The sequence below is a fragment of the Stigmatopora argus genome, chromosome 5, assembly GCF_051989625.1.
Source record: "Stigmatopora argus isolate UIUO_Sarg chromosome 5, RoL_Sarg_1.0, whole genome shotgun sequence".
NCBI lineage: Eukaryota > Metazoa > Chordata > Actinopteri > Syngnathiformes > Syngnathidae > Stigmatopora > Stigmatopora argus.
Window position 1 is genome coordinate 16,228,694 of NC_135391.1, and position 21,825 is coordinate 16,250,518.

The 21,825-nt window shown below is 38.9% G+C and overlaps 1 protein-coding gene across 7 annotated transcripts in view; it reads right to left on the bottom strand.

Moving 5' to 3' along the window:
• kiaa0825 (KIAA0825 ortholog) overlaps positions 1 to 21,825 on the bottom strand; it is a 132,270-nt gene that overhangs the window by 57,799 nt on the left and 52,646 nt on the right. For all 7 annotated transcript variants that reach the window (XR_013300230.1, XM_077600190.1, XM_077600191.1 and 4 more), the window contains 4 exons: positions 20,959 to 21,065; positions 17,291 to 17,414; positions 15,637 to 15,786; positions 13,616 to 13,710 (listed from right to left, as the gene is read on the bottom strand). Coding sequence is in view for 6 of the 7 variants with exons in the window: in XM_077600190.1 (XP_077456316.1) it covers positions 13,616 to 13,710; positions 15,637 to 15,786; positions 17,291 to 17,414; positions 20,959 to 21,065 (476 nt within the window). In the remaining variant the exon portion in view is untranslated. The remainder of the gene's footprint in view (positions 1 to 13,615; positions 13,711 to 15,636; positions 15,787 to 17,290; positions 17,415 to 20,958; positions 21,066 to 21,825) is intronic.

A 21,825-nucleotide genomic window follows, 5' to 3' on the forward strand; every position in this document is an offset into this window, starting at 1 on the left:
TTTCCATTTTGATGTTTTATCTTTTACTTAGGAACAAAAAATAGAGGTACAGGGGCTGAATGATGGCACAACTGAACTTAATTTACAATAATCAGTAGTCGGGCGGATAAGGACTGACTCTTAAGGGTCCCTTTGACTCAAATAAAGAAGTATAACATAATAATCTCGCAAGCAGTGTGTAACCATATTTAACATGGGTCATTTCCAGTAGATTATGTTTGTTGATATAACTCAGAGGACTGGCTGAAAATGCTCATCTCTGTGTTTCCTTAATGAGTTAAAAGAAGTTTAAGAGCTATTCACAGAGTGAATCAAACCTTATCTGAAAGCAGCTTTTTCATTTAGACTTGATACAATGAGACTGATAATAATGGTACAATTGCATTACTGCACTGCATCCACGTAACTGTATGTCCACAATACGTCCCCACATTGACAACACTGTAAAGTGTGTATATGTGTGTTTGACTAAAGTTGTGCATTACATAAGCAGAAATCACATGAATGAGATCATTCACTTGTGCTGAAAGTGCTAATTAGTTGCTGCGCAGAGGTTGCAGAAACTAGGCGAAGATCCCAGTGACTTAAACCATTGTTTCTTAATCCCTTTCCACAGATTCATAATTCATTCCATCACCGACCAGGATACAAGAGCCACTTGTTTTGTCTCTCTCCACCCAAGGGAAATTGTTTGTGTGTGTGTATGTTTTTGCCGTTTCTCACTGAAGTCATTCCTTCTCACTGTGAGGTTTTACCGCGATCATAATAAAATGTTCACACGAGGGACGTTCTCCTCGGGCGCCGACAGTCGGGCCACTTTGACAGCTTCATTTGTGGTGTCGTGGCTTGATCTTTTCTGTCACTGATACCAAGCCACTGAACACAGATTTGGCCCTCCCTCTAAAAAAAAAAAATCAAACAAACACGCTGCTAACTGTGCAACGTGCGTACAGCCGAGCGAGGCTGTTTGCTACATCTGCTCTGAACTTGTTTGCCTCCACCCTCTACTTTGCTCTACTGCAGTGATGCATCAACACCCCCCGGGCCTGATCCCTTTGTAAAATGTTCTATGACACACAACCACCTACCAACGCACACAAACACAAACAGAAATAACAGCAACAAACAGTAACTCTCCATTCTCTTTTTACAGAATATTCCCAAGGCATACCATTGCTGTATGTAAGGGGGAAAAATACAATGGCAGAGGTGAACATTTTAACTATCAGGTTAGGTTGTAACTGAGAGGAAAACAGATAGTGGGGAAGGAAAGCCAGGGGAGACTGATTATGATCACTGCTGTCAGATGTGACTGCTGAGATGACAGCGATATCAGCTGTATCTGCGTGTGGTGACACAGATCTACACAGACAGATATCAGCCCACACTGGGCCATGTGCAGGATACTTATAGATCAGACATAATCCAACAATACGTGATATTACAACACCGGCACACACTAAACTCTTGCATACTACTTGGGTCAAATTATTCTGGTTTTGACATTGAAAAGTAATAATATGAAGTGTTGTTTATGTACTCTGAATGTTGACTTTTACCACTAAAGAGCCCCAAAATCTTTAACCCTTCAGAACGCTCATTGTAGTCAGTGGCTGCCAAAAACGAGGGTGGAAGTCCAATTCAGTTTGACTGGGAGATTTGGGCAGCGATTGGCATTACTGGCATTAAAAGGTGAACATCTGGCCTGTCCTCTGGGTTTTAATCAATTAGATAAATATCGTAGGGGGAAATAAAATCAATTTTAGAATGTTATTGGGGTCCATAACTGGAGGCTAATTGTGGTTTTATCCACATTAATTAGTTCTTTATAAATTATACAGAAAATGAAATAATTATCCATTTAAAGATAATAATAATATACATACAGTAGTTATAATTTAAATCTGGTGTCCAATATATGGAAATCACATTTTGGGTGAAGTTGACCATAGATATCATATACCGTATATACATTTAACTTAATATCTGATATTCACATTAAGAGAGAGTGTTGTCACTTGTTGGCCATTTGCCTCTTTATAAATAGACCATTATATTCAATGGAGAGTGAACTTATAATGCACATGAATTCCTCAAATTTCAACTTTTCATTCATTTATTGATTTTGTTTAAGCTACTTATCCTCAGTAGGGTCGCAAGGGTCTATGTATATATATATATATATATATATATATATATATATATATATATATATATATATATATGTATATATATATATATATATATATATATATATATATATGTATATGTATATGTATTTATATATATATATATATATATATATATATATATATATATATATATATATATATATATATATATATATATATATATATATATATATATAGTAATTGCAACTTGAAGCTTCACAGTAATGTGTGGTTTTTCAGAATGGACAGAAAAACACAGACATCCAATGCTCTTAGCCATCAACACCACAGGTGAGCCACAAAAGTGGATTCCTCTTTTGAAACAAGCACTGAAGAGGTGAGAGGCCTTATAGTCACAAAGCAAAGCCTGTGATCAAAGAAACGTGGGTCCAAAGCATAATGGCGTTTCAAAGAGAGTTAGAGAGTGGCAAGGCGAGAGGTGGTAAATAAGAGTAAGAGCAGAGAAAGACAAGTGTAAAGGTAAAAGAGCCAGAGAGGGATGAAGATAGGAGAGTGCAAGCGCACACTTGCCACTTTGCCATGGATGGGCAGGTTACTTTGTCACCACATGAATAGTCCTGCTGGTTGTAAATTGAGTTTCACATGAAAATAACTCTTGCAGTTTTAATTATGGGTGTTCATTAAATTATATTTTAGTTTGCTTCACATGAAGGACTTTTTCAAAGAAAATATATCAATGGATATCCTTAACTTACAGCCAGTCAGGATAGTTTTAAGTAGGGCAGAGCCAAGAGACATGGTTCTATACAAAACACAAGGCCAAGAAACAGTGAAACATTCACAAAGTAGAAAAACTAGAATTCCTGCGAGTTGCATCATGGATTTTATGAACTTTTTAAAAATATTTAATATTAAAAAAAAACGCAATGTACTGAAGCCGTGAATGTTGAAGCCACGAAGTGGTGAAGGATCACAGTATATTTTTCTCCTTATTTTTTTATTCTACAAACTAAAAAATGTTACAACCAAAAAAAAAACGTATTAACTCGTTGCCGTTGATGGCTTAGTGTGAATCTTTCTTTTGCCATTGACAGCACAAGTCAAAATGAGTTAAACGTCTAGTGCAGTGAGTGGCAGTCAATGAGCTCAATGCCTGGTCTATAAAGGGTTAACACCATGTGTGTGTATATTTATTTATATGGCAGGAAAAAAGATGATGTGTATTTTGTTTCCATTCAACAGATGTGACAGGCTGATGTAAAAAGCTGCAGTTTTCAGCTCTTTGTATTTGTCAAGACAAGTGTCAAGACAAGTGCACCATTGCGCTTACCTGTAATGGCACGGAGGGGACTTACAGCAGCACGAGCTATTTCACTTTGTGAGGGTCTGAGTAGGTCTGAGTGTCAGAGGTGATTGCACGTGTGTTTGACATGAGAGAAAAAGAAGACAGTAAAACAAGGCAGAAGAAAAAGGGAAATCAAGTGTAGTGGGAGCTTATGAACAAAAGTGTCTTCTAGTAGAAAGATGACCACATTAGAACACCAATTCAGGACCTTGTACACTTAAAAAAAAACCTTTAGTCAAGTGTTAACTTTTATGTGGCATCAGTGGCGACAAAGGGTCACACAGAAAGACAGTTGAGGTCACTATCGGATGTATGTGCTGTTAAACAATACCACAATGTTCAAAAAGGAATAGCTTTCATTTAGAGGGAACACAGTGTCCAAAGGCCATTCATGACAAAGTTAAAAAAATCATTTAAGCTGGGAGAGGATGGCAGCAAACTATTTCTAACAGCTTCTCTCAGTTAAGATGGATTAGGCGTCTAACATTGTAAATGGCAGGCAAGTGTGAATAGAAACGGTGAATGTGCTTACACTTGTATAGCCCCTTTCAACCTCCAAGGTACTCATAGCGCTTTAACACCAAATCCCCATTTGACTACTCATGACGCAACATCATGACCAACTCAGGGTTCAGTTTCTTGCTCAAGGATTCTAAGATGAGGTCATCAGGGCGGGGAACCCAAATTCTCTGGGTCCGTTTTACTTTTGGTTTCATTTGAAGGGGTCATTATGTCTGACAATCAGGCCTGCCACAATTAATCAACTTATCAACTAATGGAATAGTAAATGAACTGACAAATACTTTGATATTTGATTAATTAGAGACATTGCTATTTATCCAATTCTTTTTATGCCTTTCAGTAGTAAATATTGGCTATATCATTTTTTCTCTTTTGTTAAATGTAGGTTCTAACTTACCAAAATGGGGGGGCATCATCTTACTTTAACCTTACTTTGCACCCCTCCCCTACGCAAGTAAGATTGATTGGATAAATCAGTGGGATTTATGGGAAAATAGGAGCAATGCCAATCAGCACTGTGAGAGCGTGTGTTTTTAGTTTGTGCCAGCGGATGTGAGCACCAATGTGTGTGTATTTGTGCAAGAGAGTACTGGGCTGACAGCTGGGCTTGTTCAAGAGGCTTACTGAGCATTCTGCCTGTTTGGGAATCAAAAACCTGTGTCAACAGCATCGTACAAAGGATGTAAACAGCCAGAGTCAACATGCATTAGTTCATATATGACTGCTGGGAGCCTCTTTTGAATAAAGAAGCATTAGAGACAAAGGAATTTTCAGATCATAATTGCATTGGTCTTAGGTCAAAATGGTAAATGACTTAGAGAGAGTATGTGTAGAAGCTGTGGGGTTAGTATCAAATGTGTGTGTGTGCGTGTGTGACAAGCGTGAAGCGTGTCAGTCCATCAGCATGTCGGCATCACAGCTCTTCACTAAGTCCCAGATTAACAGTGACAGGCAGAGATCCCTCTAATTATCTCTTCCTGGACCACATGCAAATGGGAAAGACGAAGCGAGCCATGCGATTTGCCAGCCAGGCTTGGACACTACAAACAGTCTAATGAGCATGACGACAGGATACAACCTCGTGATGTACCAAAACAGAGTGCTGCTATCTCATGAACTCACAGAATTCAAGTGCATGAAGTGACCATGAGCGAGACATTATTGGAATTAGGCAATTATACAGGGTGACAAAAAAAGGAACTTTTTACCAATCCAATAAAACCACAATAATGTAAGAAGCATATTTTCTCCATAGTAAATAAAACCTTTACATGGCATGTTTTCCATTTAAGAAACAATTATCTAATTGTGTTTAAATTCACATTCTTGAGACAGGATCATCCTATGCCAAACCATTCTTAAAATCTTCTGTTGAGATTCCTCATTGACCACTGAAACATCTCAGCTGAGATATTGGGAATGTTATCCTGACTTTCCCATGGTTACTAAAATGGCGGAGTTTACCAACTCAATGGTTAGGGTTAGTAGTGTCGTACAGTACAAAAACTATAGTTTAAGGTACCATTGTACATTCTTAACATGGTCTGCTAGGTCAAGGCAAACAAAAAAGAAATAATTAGTTGCACCAAATATGTCATAATGTAAAGAATTACAACATAGGTAGAAGACTTCTTCTTGACAACAGGAAGTTATTCTTAGAGAAAAAGTAAACTCAGTAAATCAGCAGGAAATATGGAAAAACAAGTCAGACCATGGCTCTCTTGAATCAATTTCTAGTGCATGCAAAGGCGGTCAAAAGTGCAAGAAATATAAAATTATTTACAGGCATTAAAAATACAGCAAAGATTAAAACCATCATATGCATTTTAGCCTTCTATTAATAACATCATAATTTTACTTCTTGACTCATTCCTCGTCACTGACAGCAATAGATGTCAAACCCATCTTTACTAGGAGGGGCTGACAGTGAATTATTGTTGGGCCTCCTAGTAAAAAAGGATTGGTCTATCACAGTTATTTAGACTGAAATATGATCATTGACTGTTTCAAATGGATTAGATTTGAGAAAGGCACTTATGTACTTTGTTCTGTGGTTCAGAACAGTGTCTTTTTTTTAAATAAATCTAAAACACCTTCCCCTCAGTATATTTGCGGTGCCTTGGGACTTTCCATTTTTAATCAGAAACTGGTGGCTTTTTTGGTGGCTTGTTCCTGTTCCATTTGGCATTTGTATTCATCCTTTGAGGGCTTTGCAGTAGATTAAATGGCATTTTCATTTAGCTATGATGGTACACGGTCTCTCACCCCAGCAATTCATCCAGCTTCACTTCCATAAAAATTGAACCCAGTGGTGGCTGTTCATTTCCTAAATATCAGTGTATTTACACCGATTGACAACAACAACAAAATAGTATAAGTCTCCAACGCCAAGTTAGATTAGAGATGATGGGGCAGGAAGTAATACAAGTTTTGGATTGACTGAGATAAAAGTGCAAATATTCAACTTGTTAAATCCTCTTTGCGGCAGCATGACAAATTATTAGTTAACACGTCTGCCTCACAGGTCCGAATTTGAAGGTTTGAATCTCTGAGTAATGCAGCTTCATCCTACATTACATTCCAAAATAATTTTCTCAGATCAATTAAAGACTCAAACATCACATCCCAGTGCCAACATTCCATTTTACACACATACTAGGGTTGGGCAATTTTAAGAGCGAGATTGACATTTATTGTTTTAGACAGTTTTGACCAGCCGTGCCATATTCAATCGACTATGTAGAGATGCAAACTGACTACTTTGGCAATTTCTAACAGTTTCTCAAAATATTCCTTGATGTTAATGTTTTTTTCCCCAAAGTAGATTATTACATCCCAATTTAGGTAATCTGTAAATCTAAACACATACAAGGAACATTACCCAAATTAAACAATGCAGACTAAAATACTAAATACTTTTTTCCAACACTAGATAGTTTAAAACCAGAACACAATGGCAAACACAATTTAATTGAAACTACTTTTATGAAACAAAAAATAAAATCAAAACTACAACTTGATTTTTTTTTTTAAAGCAATATTTGATATCGGATGATGTGGAAAAAAAAATTGATTCTTTTTTTGGCCAGACGGATCAGCCCTAGCCAATATGATGGCTAAAATCAGAAAATAAATTTCTTCCCATACAGTGTCATGGACATTTATACAGCACAATGACCTGTAATTCAAAATACAATTTATTTTTTCAAGTACCTGCCAGCCTCAACGCTAATACACAATGGTAGACATTGTATATAGATTTTCAGAATGAAGCAGAATACTAGCAACATGACTTCCCCATTGAGTTTCAAACTGATATATATATATAGAGCACAATGACCCGGAAAACAAGCTGATAAATCATGGCTCTACCAGGGTTAATGTTAACTTTTTTTCCATGTTCAAATCCATTGAGCAAAGGCATTGCCTAGTAGCGGGCAAAAATACAGTGGCAGACCTTTTTACTCATCCGGCAGCCACAGATGAAAAATATTTGTGCGACAAAGGGACCAAAGGCAATGCAATGGTGAACACTCATGACAAATGCTTCTTGTCTCCATAATGGTTTGACTCTGACCAATCTCCTCGAAGACAGATTTTCTTTGACCCAAAAGCTCATTTTTAAAGGGTCAAACCAAATATTTCAAATAGTGGGCCTTATGTCAGACGTGAGAAGTTGTAAGGAGGTTGTGAAATGTCTGACAAAAAAAAGAAAGTTGGATGCAGACGCGTAGAAAGTGCACCCTCCTCCTGTCTGGCTGACAGTTGACTCTGCTGGATGTGACTTTCACAGTCTGCTGGTGGTTTGTGTGGAAGCCATCACATCTGTGACTGGCCATATGATTAATGAGCCTCTCAGACTGTCTGTGTAGCTTGAGGAGGGGCCATGGCCTTATCCCAGGGATGGTTGATTTATTCGCCTTTGAAGCAAACCTCCAAATATTAGAGCCGAACATCCACAGACACATGTACTACCGCTATGACGCGAGTAATGCGGAAGTTGTTTCGGCGCCAACGTGTACACGCGAAGGTTTGTCAAGCTCGCCTGCACCTTTTTGAATCTAATGAAAACCTCAATGTGACAATATAGTCAAGGGATGCTAAAATACACAACAATGCATGTATTAGGGAATAGGCAAGCAGACTAAAAATGCACTCAGACTCCATCAACACAAACTCCCATTCCCAACTGTCCACACGGCTATGGATGAAACAAAAAAGAAGGCCAACCTCAATGACACATCACATTTTTTCTGAAAAGTCGATTGAATTTCTGCTCTTGCAAGAATGAGAGGCAGATCATGGCTCCTTGTTTCTTTGAGAGACATACAACTTTTGGCTAACCTTGAAATTCTTTGAACCTAACATGCAGCAAAAGAACTGTATATGGTCGCATAAATTACACAAGCAATTGACTCATTCACCGCTATCGACAGTGATGGACATCAAATACATTTCAACTGGTAGGTCCAGCATAGAGTCGTTATGTGAACAGCTATTGATGGTGCTAGGTGTCCAATTTGATTTGTTGGCTGGCAGGAATCAAATGTTAGCTGCAAACCCCTCCAGTGAAATGGAAATCTATTGCTTGCAATAGCAACCAAAGTGTTAAAAATGTTTGTCACATTTGGTGGTTTTGCTGGAAAAATCTGAGAAGCTCTCTCTGTACTTCTGTTATAAGTGTGTGTATATATATATATATATATATATATATATATATATATATATATATATATATATATATATATATATATATATATATATATATATATATATATATATATATATATATATATATATATATATATATATATATATATATACATATGTGTGTATGAAATTGAGGGCAGGAAGCACACACACCCATTATTTGAAGCATAAAGTCAGTTAAACCAGACAAAGAGTGCCACCCCAGATTGAACAGCATCCACCGAGAAATACGAACACTTTGACATATTTGTTTTTATTTTGTTCCCTGAGAAAAAGGCCCCACCATATGGCAGCGCCCTGGAACAGATGGTGGCACAAGCGTCTATCGTGGCAATTTAAGGACCTGCTCAAGCACAAGAACACCACACATTGGCATTTTACTATTAAACAACTATTGTTATGGCACTGAGCGGCAACAGCGAGGTTAAGACAATGAAGTATTGATTTTGTATGTGTTTAGAATGGTGAAGGTGTGGAGTAAAATGATGCCTACACTTAAAAATACAAAATATTTACTAAAGTGGATCATGCATGACAACAATAGAAACAAATTTGGTCTATTGCCTCAGGGAGGTGTCTGAAAGGTCAAGCTTGGATGTCCTTGAGTAAAATAAAGTGCCTATGATGGAGTGGATAAGATGCACTTTGACACATGTAGCTTCATCAATCATTGCTGGCTAATTCTTATCAACGACAACCCTAACCCTTTGGCACACAAAGCCAACGTGGTTAAAGTCACCTTGACATTGGAAAACCTCTTGTACCCTAGAAAACACTTTCGATTCAAGTAGATTATTATTTTTTTGCAGGAATTCACTGAAATATGTCAATACAAGGCCTTCGGGTTAGCTGCTTCAACAAAATAACTTTATTGTTCCCTTTTACCGTATGGCTACAAGTGTTCACTGAAGAAAATATGTTCTTGGTGTAGTTGAAAAGAAGCTATTCATAAAAGTTGAGTCACTTTATAACCAATGTTTTCATCTTAACAAAAGAGGACATGGTGGTGTGCAGAGTTTTTCAATTAACACAGAAAACCTGCAATTTGCACAAGGTTGTAAACCAAGAGCAAATGTTATTGATTTGAACCACTTGCTAATTCAAGCTAAATCATTGTGAAAGAAATGAGCAATTGTATATAACATGGACACATATGGCTCTGATTCTTTGAATTGCTCGATTTAGTTATGTCCAAGGACCTTTGGCTATCTGTAAAAACTGAATTACCAACTAACTTTTATCGGTAAGACTAAAGTAACTGTCCAGAACCTGGGAAAAGATTATTGATTTGCTATTCTAAATCTAAAGCACGGCAAATAATCTAATGTCAGTACAGTACGTAAACAGCAAATCACGCCAAAATGGCAGAAAAAAACATTTATTTGAAACATCATTGCCCAAAAATTAATAACTTCTTCCGTTTCATATGACAAACATATTCTGATGATTATGCCTGTATTTGTTTTTGAGTTATCTTGAACAAAAACATACAGACAAACAGACATACCATCAACTGAATACATTTGCCTTTACTCTTTGCCTCTGTAAATTTCTTCAACTGGCAGAGATACTTCTACCTTGTTATAGTCATTACAAAATAGTAAAGAGAAATATGACTTGCTCTGCTGCGTGCTGCACAAAGAGTAAACACTGGAGAAGCAATGGAGGAAAATCATCATAATATGTATGTCTGTAATGCATTTGTATCTGATTACAGTCAGTGTTCCTCAGTAAGCCACTTGGGTAAAGGAAGCCAGGAGAACAACCATTTTTCGAGGGAACAGACCATCTTAGTAAGTTAGTCCACCCACAAACCATCTATCTACACATTAATGCAGGTCAGCCCAGTCAGCTGAGCTACCCTGGGAGGTCCTGGGGTGGTATTAATCAGTCTAGTTTCTGCTGAAAAGCTCAATCTGGAAATGATGGATGAGCCATCATGCTGAAGGAACTGAAGTGACGGCTGACAAAGAAGGACACACACATACACCTGAATAAATCCACAACCTGTTCTGTCTAACCCTGATGCTACACCTTCAAGGTAGTGAGGGGGAAGCGTGCACGCGAGCGTGGACGCGAGTATTCGTGTATGGACGGATAAGTGTCGCAGCATGTGTCTTGCTCTGCTAATGAAGTCATCTGAACAGTGATTTAACGGCCCCGGTATAAAAGCCTCCCGCTCTTAACTCATAGCCTTGCTCTATTAGAATGTGATATAAACTCTGGGCACAATAACTGTCCTGCCACTGTAACAAAATATAGGAGGCCACCGGCCAATGAGCCACACAGTCATACAGTCTAGGGAGCAAATTATTAACTCTGTACAGGGAAGTCATTCAAGGTGACTAAAACTTGTAAGATGGACCATATAAAGCACTGGCAGATGGACTATTCTCACAGAATATCATATTTGTTTAGAGGATAATTTTTTTGACTGGGAGTATAAAGCATGGGTTTCAACTTTGCAACACAATATAGTAACTAAAGAGCAATCACGTTTTTACATAAATGGCTTCTGTTTTTTTTAATGTAAATTAAACAATCTACAACAAAAAACAACAGCATTAACCATCAAAGTGAAGTCTAATTGTAACTGTAGTCTCTTATTTTCTTCTCTTTTCGTTGCTATTTCTTATTTTTCTTCTTTGTGCTACCGCTATATTTATTTTTCTTCGTGACGGGGGTTCGCTTTGGCCTGTGGAGTTAAGTTCCGTTTTCGTTTTAAAATATCTGGTGCCATCTAGCGTTGTGAATGGCTATGTCTAGACCCCGAATGTAAGACGAGCACCACTTGTTCAGTCTTATTTCAATGCAAAAAACACCATCTTATAATAACCAGCCTGCCATGCATGTTTTTGGAATGTGGGAGGAAACTGGTGTAGCCTGAGAAATCCCACACAGGCCCAGGGAGAACATACAAACTCCACACAGGTGAACTAACCTGGATGTGAACTCAGGTGTCCCACTCTGAGGCTGACGCGCTAACCACTAGGCCGCTACATGAAAGTTATTAGTTATTTATGCTGTTGTGCCATTTCAGCATGGGGTGACCCTGATCTTTTTGAACAAATTCAAAAAGGGGGGTGCTGAGCCTATCCCTGCTGACTTCGGCCAGAGGCGGGAGACACCCTGAATTGGTGGCCGGCCAATCGCAGGCCACAAGGAGACAAACAATCATTCAAGCTCACACTCATACCTCGGGTCAATTTAGAGTGTCCAATCAGCCTACCATGCATGTCTTTGGAATGTGGGAGGAAACTGGAGTACTCAGAGAAACACACTGGACACAGTGTGAAGACTCCTGAAAACACAACCAAGGGTATTTGAGCCAGCATTTAAATAAGAGTGTTCTTATATTCGGCAATAAACAGTGAATCATCTGACACCAACGCAATATCCCACAAATATCCTTTGCTTTGGTCGTCTTTTGGAGTCAGAGACTTTTCAAGCTTACATGACACCCACTATGAAAACTAACTTCCATGCTCTTTGAGAGCATCTAAGCAAGCATTCTCTAAATCCTCCATGAAATCTGCACTTCTGGCCCAACAAAGACAGACTAATGAGGAAAATGACAGCATCGAAGGCACTTTCTATATAGTGAAATTAGCCCGAGTTATATAACCTTTAACCCACCGTACGCTTATGCCTCATCGTACTTTGGCTGCCATTCTCTCCCACCCATGTCAATGTATATGGAAGCCTCTGTTTATGAACATAATTGGGTTCTACTGAACAAATGGAGATGGCCCGGCCTGCGAGTGGTTAGCATGTCGGCTTCACAGTTCTGGGGTCGAGAGTATGATCCCAGGTGGGTACTCACTGTATGGAGTTTGCATGTTCTCTCTGGGTTTGCGTGGTATTTCTCCCGCCTTGTGTCCAAAATTGGATGGGATAGGCTTGTATGGATGAGCATTTCAGAAAATGAATGAACAAATGGAGTTACTAGTTAACATAGAGGAAAATAGACTACACGGCAAAGTAGAATGTCATTGTGTGTGTGTGTGCGTGTGTGTGTATGTGTGTGAGCGTGTGTGTATGTGTGTGAGCGTGTGTGTGTGTGTGTGGGTGTGTTTGTGTGGGTGTGTGCTTGTGCATGTGCGTGAGTGTGTGTCGAAGGCAGCACTGCCTCAAGAAGACAAAGCTCATCACAACACAGCGGAGCTGCACACTTCACCCTTATTAGACCTGTGTCCTTGGCAGATGCAGAGCTTGCCCTTTGTTATGAAGGTGTGTGTGTATGTGTGTTTTACAATGGTGGTGATTTAGAATGGATTGAACGTAGGCGTGGAGACAAGGTGCAGTAGCCCCATGGCTCCATGATCGCTGGCAACCTGACAGCTGAGAATGGAGAACAGGGAACAGCCTGAAGTATGGCCATCTAATATGTGTCACATACCTGCATAAATATGTATGCCCGTTTCAGAGCGAGAACACGAGCGGACAAGGTGGGTAAGGTGGATAGGACACCATCAGTGGACTTTGGATGAAGTCAGATGACACCAAAATAGTTTGAGAGGTTATGATGGCTTGTCACGTTTCAGCATCTCGTACACTTAAGTTTGCTTTGCCAAGTTAGGGTTTGGAATGTATAACCATAATCAACTTATATGTTCAGAGTGTGCAAGTGGATGGTTAACTCATTCTGTACAATTGATGGTGATAGGCACTAATCCATTTTGACAGAGAGGACTAAGCGTTCAAATGATCTCTGACAACCCTCTCAATTAAAATGCTACGCTACTATCGCTATCAATGCCATTGAAACATGATCATTCACTTCCAGTCCTCGTAGTTTGAATAGATTAGAATTGTATCACTATCAATAGCAGCAAATGAGTTCAACTGTATGACAACACAACATAGAACTGAAGTATACAAATGTGTACTTGTAGAATCAGCCTACCTGTTGGCCAGCAGAGTTTGGAAGGTAACCTTACACATGTTCCGATATGACGGCAGCAACCTTTGCCAGTCCCATGTCCACTCAATCAATGTACTCTGTAGATAAATACGTATAAATTGATGTTACATATGATGAGATTTTGAGGAAATGAGGTCAAAGCTCATAATAGCCCAAACAAGAATTTGGGGAGAACACAAGAATGAATGATGGGCTTATTATCAAACTTGCTTGAAACGGAAGAGGTGATTACATTTTGGGGGAATGAAGTCAAGTCACAGAGGTCAGATAAATAACGTTTGCGATAATTTGTTTCACACTTAACGGGGTGCACACTAACAAATATGTCAATCATTCCAACCCATAACCCATAATGCGGACACCTTTTCACCAATTGGATTTCCTACAAACAGTGGATTGCAGTCAAGTGGTTCTTGTTTTCTGCAGAAATCTCATTGGTTAAAATGTTTGTACTGGATCGGTTGGAACAAAAACCTGAACCCACAGCTGTCCCCGAGGACCTGTTTGCCCACCCCTGTTAAAAGCACCAAGACATCACCCATTTTTTCCTCTTCTCTTTTACTACCATACTTGGCACAAGATTGGGGAAGCAAGTAAAAAAACAGTAATTTGATTGCCAAAATGTCACTCCCAACAGCAGGCTGAGCTTTATTGACAGAAGGAGAACTCTATTCATCCATCCTTCTTGATCATTCTTCAAGAGAGATTGATGGATAAAACTCAGCTCCCTACTGCCTCTACTCCATTTGATAAACTACATGGGCGTCAAAAGTGGAGAAGTCTTTTTAATCAGTTTCTTAATAAGATGGTTCTATGCAAAGCTCTTCGGGTTCCCGTAATAGGCTGAAAAACAGGGCAATATATTGAAGGATACAAACAGCTGTGTTAAAATTATAAAAGCCCAAAGTACATGATAATAATATGTCAGTTTTATTGAAATTAATAGATGTCCAACATCTCTGAACAGGGAGATGACTCGCTCCCAGCCTCTGCCAGTTCAAATGCATTAGACATATATCGCCATCAATAGCAGCCAAGAGTTAATTGGCATTGCAATTAGCCTACGGAACATTCTGTAAAATCACTTTGGTTAGTTAAGACAATATTTTTAATGATTAAAACCATTAAAAAATATATTAGTTCCTATATATTTTATCTTATTAAATGTTAACAAATTTCCTCAAAACAAAATTAAACTGATTAAAAATAAACACAATCCGATTATGGCCCCCAATAATACAAAATAGATATTTTTTATTTTATTTAACATATTTTCACACCTATAGGACGCAACACCTGAAAGGGCGATTCTTCTCGCTGTTATATCGTGTTCGGTCCATGGCTTCAGTCCATTTTCCAAGAGTTCACACCCGCATTTTGTTGTCATTCACGTCAGGCATTTCCTCTGTATAGCTCTAATGTGTATTGAGAGTGTTTTTTTTTAGGTTAAAACTGCTATGAGCACACGGAAGTCAACTGCCTTGCCACTCGTCCGGGATGTTTTGAATGGATTTACCGTAATGCTTGGAACACGTGGGGAGGCTATTTTTAGGGTGAACGTCCGCAGAGTTGATTGAAATAAGTAGCTTGTCGGCAAGAAATGAAACCAGTCAGTCAAGCGGTGAGGGTCATACAAAATATTGAATTTAGTGCATAAACAAAGTGCACCGACTGATTGGACGCCCCGTCCATTTTAGAGAAAAATTTAGACTTTTAAGTGCGCCCTATAGGTGTGAAAATACCGTCATTTTATTCAACAGTTTTTAACATATTGTCCGACGATACAGGTGCAACTGAGATAAATGGCTGCAAATGTTAATGTTACAGAGCCTTTGACGGCGTGAATGATCAATCTATTTTGACTGGGAGGCTAGTAGCAATCAATTGCTACCTTACTCCACAAAATGGATTGGGCATCTAGCGTCGTCAATGGTAGCGAATCAATTACTAAATGACAAAGGGTTAAAAGAAAAATAAAACTAGCAATACATTCACATACTAACCTGATTGAGCTTCTTTTTTCCAAGTCGGTCAAACTGATCGAGCGGGTTGAATTTGCTGGTGCGGACACACTTGCTCACGTCAAAGCTCACCAAGAAGGGAGAGGCACAGGGCAAGTCCGCATTGCCACTGAATTTAGACATGAGCAAATTCTGTGGACAACACAGAAGTCCACACATCACAAAGAGGACAAAAATACAGAACAGCACTCGCAAGTGTGTTGTAAAGAAACAAAAATATATATGAAAGTTATATGGTGTGAGAGTAGTTCAGAGTCGTTTATGTCCAGTTGTGAATTGGGCACTCTCATCTGTCACTGACATAGCTTCTTAAACTCATATCCTTCTGCCTCAGCCCCAGCTCTGAGTGTCCCTGACCCGCCTGTTCTTGTCTCAGCCTTGGCTAAGTGGAAATGCTCCAGCCATCGTTGGTATCCCGTTCACATTTTATCACATTTTCATGCAGAGTTATTGCTGTTTATTTAATCCATCAACAACAGCCAAATGTACATGCCACGCGTTCTTGCTATTTCAAGACACATCCTTATAGACAATCTATTGTAAAATATATGGCAAGTGTAACTATGCGCTTGCCAGTCATTGAAGGCCACTTTCTTCATATAACTCTCTGAGGATTAAATTGCCATTTGTCTTTATCATAAGTCACTCTAGTTATGAGTTTACTAGTAAAAGTGTGGATAATATTAGAGACAAAATCAATACAATAACACATTGTTTTAAGGTCTACAACTTTGGCTCCATTAAAACAACAACAATCAGTCCATTACTATTATTCTTTTGCTTGTTAAATGAGCGACAGTGTGAATATGAGTGTGAAAGTTTGTCCCTGTTGAAATGTTTTTTGTGACTGACGTGAGATCAGTCCAGAGAGTAATCTGTAGTTCTCCAGGCCCAGGCACCCCTTGAGTTTTAACAAAAAAAGTTGGATTGAAAATCAACAACTTTTTTTTTTTGGTTTGGCTAATTTACTTATCTTTGGACGCGAAATGACAGTTTTCACAAAACACTATAGTGTCATTTTCAGTCTATGACCTGCTACTTTTCTCCTCACTTTGAACTATGTATATAGTCCACCATGGCTAATAAACTGCAGTTTTTTGGTGTGAATTAACCCTAATAAAATTTGAACATCTGTGTGTCTATTGTCCAGTGTGGTCAATAGCTGAACAAAAACAGTTTACTTGTGAAATGCAGATGGTACCGCTTCTATAGTTAGGTGCATGCATTTTGTAGCCCAAACATTAGAGGTATTTGAAGTAATATTATATATATTTATATATATATATATATATATATATATATATATATATATATATATATATATATATATATATATATATATATATATATATATATATATATATATATATAATGACATTGACCAGAGGGAAGAAAAAAATGTGATCTATATTTGAATACTATGAAGAATCAAAAGGAAACTAAAATGTGAGGAAAGCCTTTAATTTACATTACAGGAGGCTAGTGTAATACATATGGAATCCCTGCAGGGAAACACCCTTCAGGTCAACTGAACAACAGACCAGCATGTACCCACAAGGATGCCTGCTCCTTCTCCAAAACTCAGGGCCTGGAGCCAGCAGCCACCTAACATGCTGGGGGGAAAGTGCTTCCCTACCTCATTGCCTTGGATGATATGATGGATGTGCCTCAGGTAGTTGCTGCCCCCTGCTTTGTGGCAGACCTCCAGCAGCATCAGGCCCATTTTCTGCTCGGTCAGTTCTGCTGCAGCCCCTAGCATGCTGAGAAGGGAAAAAGAGGAAGCCTACAGTTCCGTATTTTAACCCACTGGCTGCCGTTGACTGCAGTAAACGTCCAATACATTTTAAAGGCTGATATTTCCCGACAAGTGTCTCATAGTCAAAATGGATTGGACGTTTAGCGCCCTCAGCGGCCAGTGCAAAAAAATATTAGCGAGGTGACAGCATTTATTTGCAACTTTTATGATACGAGGCAGAAATTTTGAGTGAAGGATGTCAACGCACTAAAAGTGATTTGTGCTTTTCTTCAGCATGTCCTGCATGTGTGTGTGTAATTGTGTGTCAAGGTCCTCACGCGTGTATGGTCATGCAGCCCTGACAAATGCCCCCATCATTTTCCTAGCCTTCTTATACAGATGGATATCCTGGTACCGTCCATCAAACCTTCTCCGTGGCATACACTTCCTGTCATTGTTCTGTCCCCACTTTGTAATTATAAGGAGGCACGAATGGTGCAGTCTGTCAGCCAGTCATTGGCTACTTGACATTGAGGGTGGCATAGTAAGAAGGGCTCCGTCCCGTCCTGCCCGTACACCTCCTCATTCTTTCGCCCGCCATCCCCAGCGGTCGTGTTGTCTGGGACGGCGCTCGCGCATCCGTGTCAGCACCTGTGCGGTGTATCCTTTCCTGTCCATCACTGTGCAGGTGAAGCACATGATTGGATTCAGTCAGCGGGGTGATTAATGAGAGCCCCTCCGGATTTGGGACAGCCTATCAATCATGTCATTAGGGCCAATGTGCCCTGAAAGACGCAGACCTCCGCCAAGGAATAACTGCATTCATCTTCATCTGTGTATGCATCCCGTCAGCTTGGCCAGGGTCACCATGATGGAGAACAATAATCTTCTCCTCTACAAATTATTTTGCAAAGACAAGGTGGGTGACTAAAGAAAGGGACCCTGGTTAAGATGGCCAAGAAAAGCTTTAAACGATTACGTGTGAGTATGTGGATGAAGTTAAAAAGAGGTGGAGCTCGCATCTGCCACACACAGAGGCTGTCTCTTTTTCGGACAATGTGATTGTTTACAAGGCGGGCATCACTTCTCTGTGAAGGTTATTTTAATGAATAGTAATGATCTCACTGAATGTCTCAGACAGGTGATAGATAATCACTCTTCCTTTTCCCCCATCAACAATCACAATACAATTGCTACCACACGCAAATTATGCACCAGAATAATTTAATTTAAAACATACATTAACACATTTACTGCCATTGAAGGCGCTAAACTTCGAATGTATTTGAAATGGTATCATGTCAATAATGTTTCCAAAAGACTCATAGAGGATAAAAAGCGTTATCAATTAACTCGTTGCCAGCCATCCGAATTCAAATAAGTTGAACAACTATCGATGTCAAAGGCACTGAAACATGATAGTTTGCTTTCTCAAACCTGGAACTTGGAAGAGACTAAGATCGCTCTTTAATAGGGCAAGGGTCAATTTTGAGTAATTAAACACACACACACACACACACACACACAACAACAACTTGACCGGTGTTAAATTTATGATAATGATAATTGAAACCTGGCATCCATTTACATGGACAGCATATTTTGGGTCAGTAATGCATAAGATTAACATTTGGTATACAAGATTGGTCTAGTGTGATCCTTCACCACTTTGCGGCTTCAACATTCACGGCTTCAGTACGTCACATTTTTTTTTATATTAAGTATAAAAAAAGTTCATAAAAATGTCAAAATTCCACCTGAAACTCGCAAGCTGCAGACACTTCCCTGTCTTCCGCTTGCCACTAAGAAAATGGTGGAAGACAGGGAACTGCCACTCAACTCAGCACCGGGAAAAAAATGGCGGGCAGCGAACAGTGTCCGTCATTTTAGGGTTTTCTTTTTTTTCAGAAATGCGAGCCCCGTGCGACCTTACAGCGGATGCCATGGCGCGTATTTGAAAATAGATGTTGCTAAGCAAACTGGAACGCAGGGAGCCTCGGGTGGATTTTTTTCAGAAATGCGAGCCACGGGCGACCTTACGGTGGACACCGTCGTCCTATACCTAAAATAGAGCTCGCTCAGCGGACACCGGGAGCCTCGCGGTCGCAGAGCCGATGGTGGAATTTCCCAAAAATGTTTCAAAGTACGTACTAGGTCCGGGCAATGTTACGGCGGACGCCATCGCCTTTGTCCGAATATAGAGCCATTTGGGCAGCTAAGATGGCTGGTCACCACATAGGAACAAAGTAGAAGTTGAGTTTCCATTTAATTCCAGGCAGCGGCAGGCTGACGCTGTTGCTCTTATCCAAAAATAGAGCTATCTGGACGGGTAATTGATGGCTGGTCAGTGCAGAGGAGCGAAGTGGAAGTTTAATTTCCCCCAAAACAATAAGGGCAATAAAGATGAAGAACGTGGTCTTAGTACTTTGACAAAATGGCAAGAAACTTTCAATATGGCGCACAGTCCGAAGCAAAGTTTCCCAGAGATTGATGACAACATGGTCATTGCCATGGCATATGGCAATCATCTAGACATTGTCATGTCCTTGTACAAAAGCATATTTGTACCAACAAAGAAACAGTGGTCACGACTCCTCATCAACATATTCTTTGTGCACCGAAAACCTCTCGCAAAAGCTCCTCTTGTAGATTCCATCGAGGATCCAATCTCGAATCTGACAAAAAATATTTGGACAAAAGCACCCAATAACCTATTTTTTTTAAAATGTAAATTAAGCGAAGGGGAACTATTTTCACTGTGAAAACAGTACTTAAAGTATTTACATTTTTAAATACATAAATTATATTTATATTAACAGTCTTTTCACCGGATTTATAGTTGTAATATGTAATACATGCACTTCTTGGTAATTGTACTTGTGCAGGCGAAAAAACATGTTGTATTGTTTTAATAATAGGGGCGATTTTACTTTGCAGTTTGTTAACTATCGCAATTATGTCACGTCTGCATTATCTGCGATATTTGAGGGATTATGCTACTCTACTAACAAAATGTCATGTCCAAATAGTTGGATGCCAAGTTTCAATTATTACAATTTTTATTCTTCCACATGGCCCAGCGGAATGGTTCAAGTTCTCAACAACTTGTTTTTGTTGTTGTTCTTCTTCTTAAAGATGACATTAATTAATATTGCTCTGAATTTTAATGTTTCAGTGCCATTAACAGAGCCGGACATAAAATCCCTTTTCACCAGGAGAGCTGGAAGCGAATGGACGTCTAATGCCATGAATGGCAGACAATCTGTTAAATTAGAACCCTATAAACTTCACTGGTTCAATGTCAAAAATGTCCATTAGACCGCCCCCTTCATTGACTACCGGGTTTCAACTGCAATCTTATTTTTAATACATCAAACATAATGTCTAGTGGAAAAATCATTCGTTATGCCAAATTATATGACTAAAATGCTACCCTGTGTGAATATTCAACATTTGCCACCCATGTGATGGATGACACTATCCTGTATGCATGAACACGTTCACATTAGAGAACATTAATGCCACTTTGACCTTGACCTAGGTGTTAATTCCTCATGTTGACCCCTCACCTGTTTTTGCAGAGTTTGCGGGCCTTTTGCAGCTGAATGTTCGTCCACTTTGGTCTTTTTTCCTCAAGAGCTTGCAGGACTTTGTGTACTATGGCTTTGGGAACACCCTGTAATATTAATGGGAAAAAAACACATAAATCAATTGTTTGTTGAGCTTAACATAATCATTTTAATTTGTATTATCCTTTTTCTTTAATTGAATTAACTTGAAAGTGAACGGTGTCCAATTTATGAGACGTGGGAGGGGCTAGCAGGGAACAAATACAAGTAGGCACCTTGAAATGTTTGCATTTTGGGTGGACTATTTTGTTATTTTGTGATTTCCAATTATTATAAATCAGCAGACATGCCTACTTAAAATAACAATAAAATACTTCTGTTCATTTATCCATGGAATTAAATGAACAGTTAGTTCTCCTTAAGAGTGACCAAGTATGATAGGATTAGAAATAGGATGTTATAATTTGGTTTAGTTATGTTTTTTTTCCCGTGTGACCTATCCATTGTGGCCTGAATGGGGAATCACTGCAATTCTTGTTTGTTTCTCAAGGCTTCTTATACTTTTTCCTGTTCCTTTTTCCATGTTTTTTTTATCATTACTTTTCCTAGGGTAAGGTTTATTTCAGGTGTTGTCTTTTTTTATTTTTGTAATAAAAATATTAATTTCTATTTTTATTCTTAGTTATGTTGTAGTGTTATTATTGTTACTCTAGTGCTGTTTAGTATTTATTTTTAAGACAATATATAGTATTCAATATATTTTTTAAATTGTGTTTTTTGAATCACTGATGATTTAGGGCTATACATGGCTAATAAATGTGACTTGATTTCTACTGCCATCAATGGCAACCAGTGAGGTTAACATAT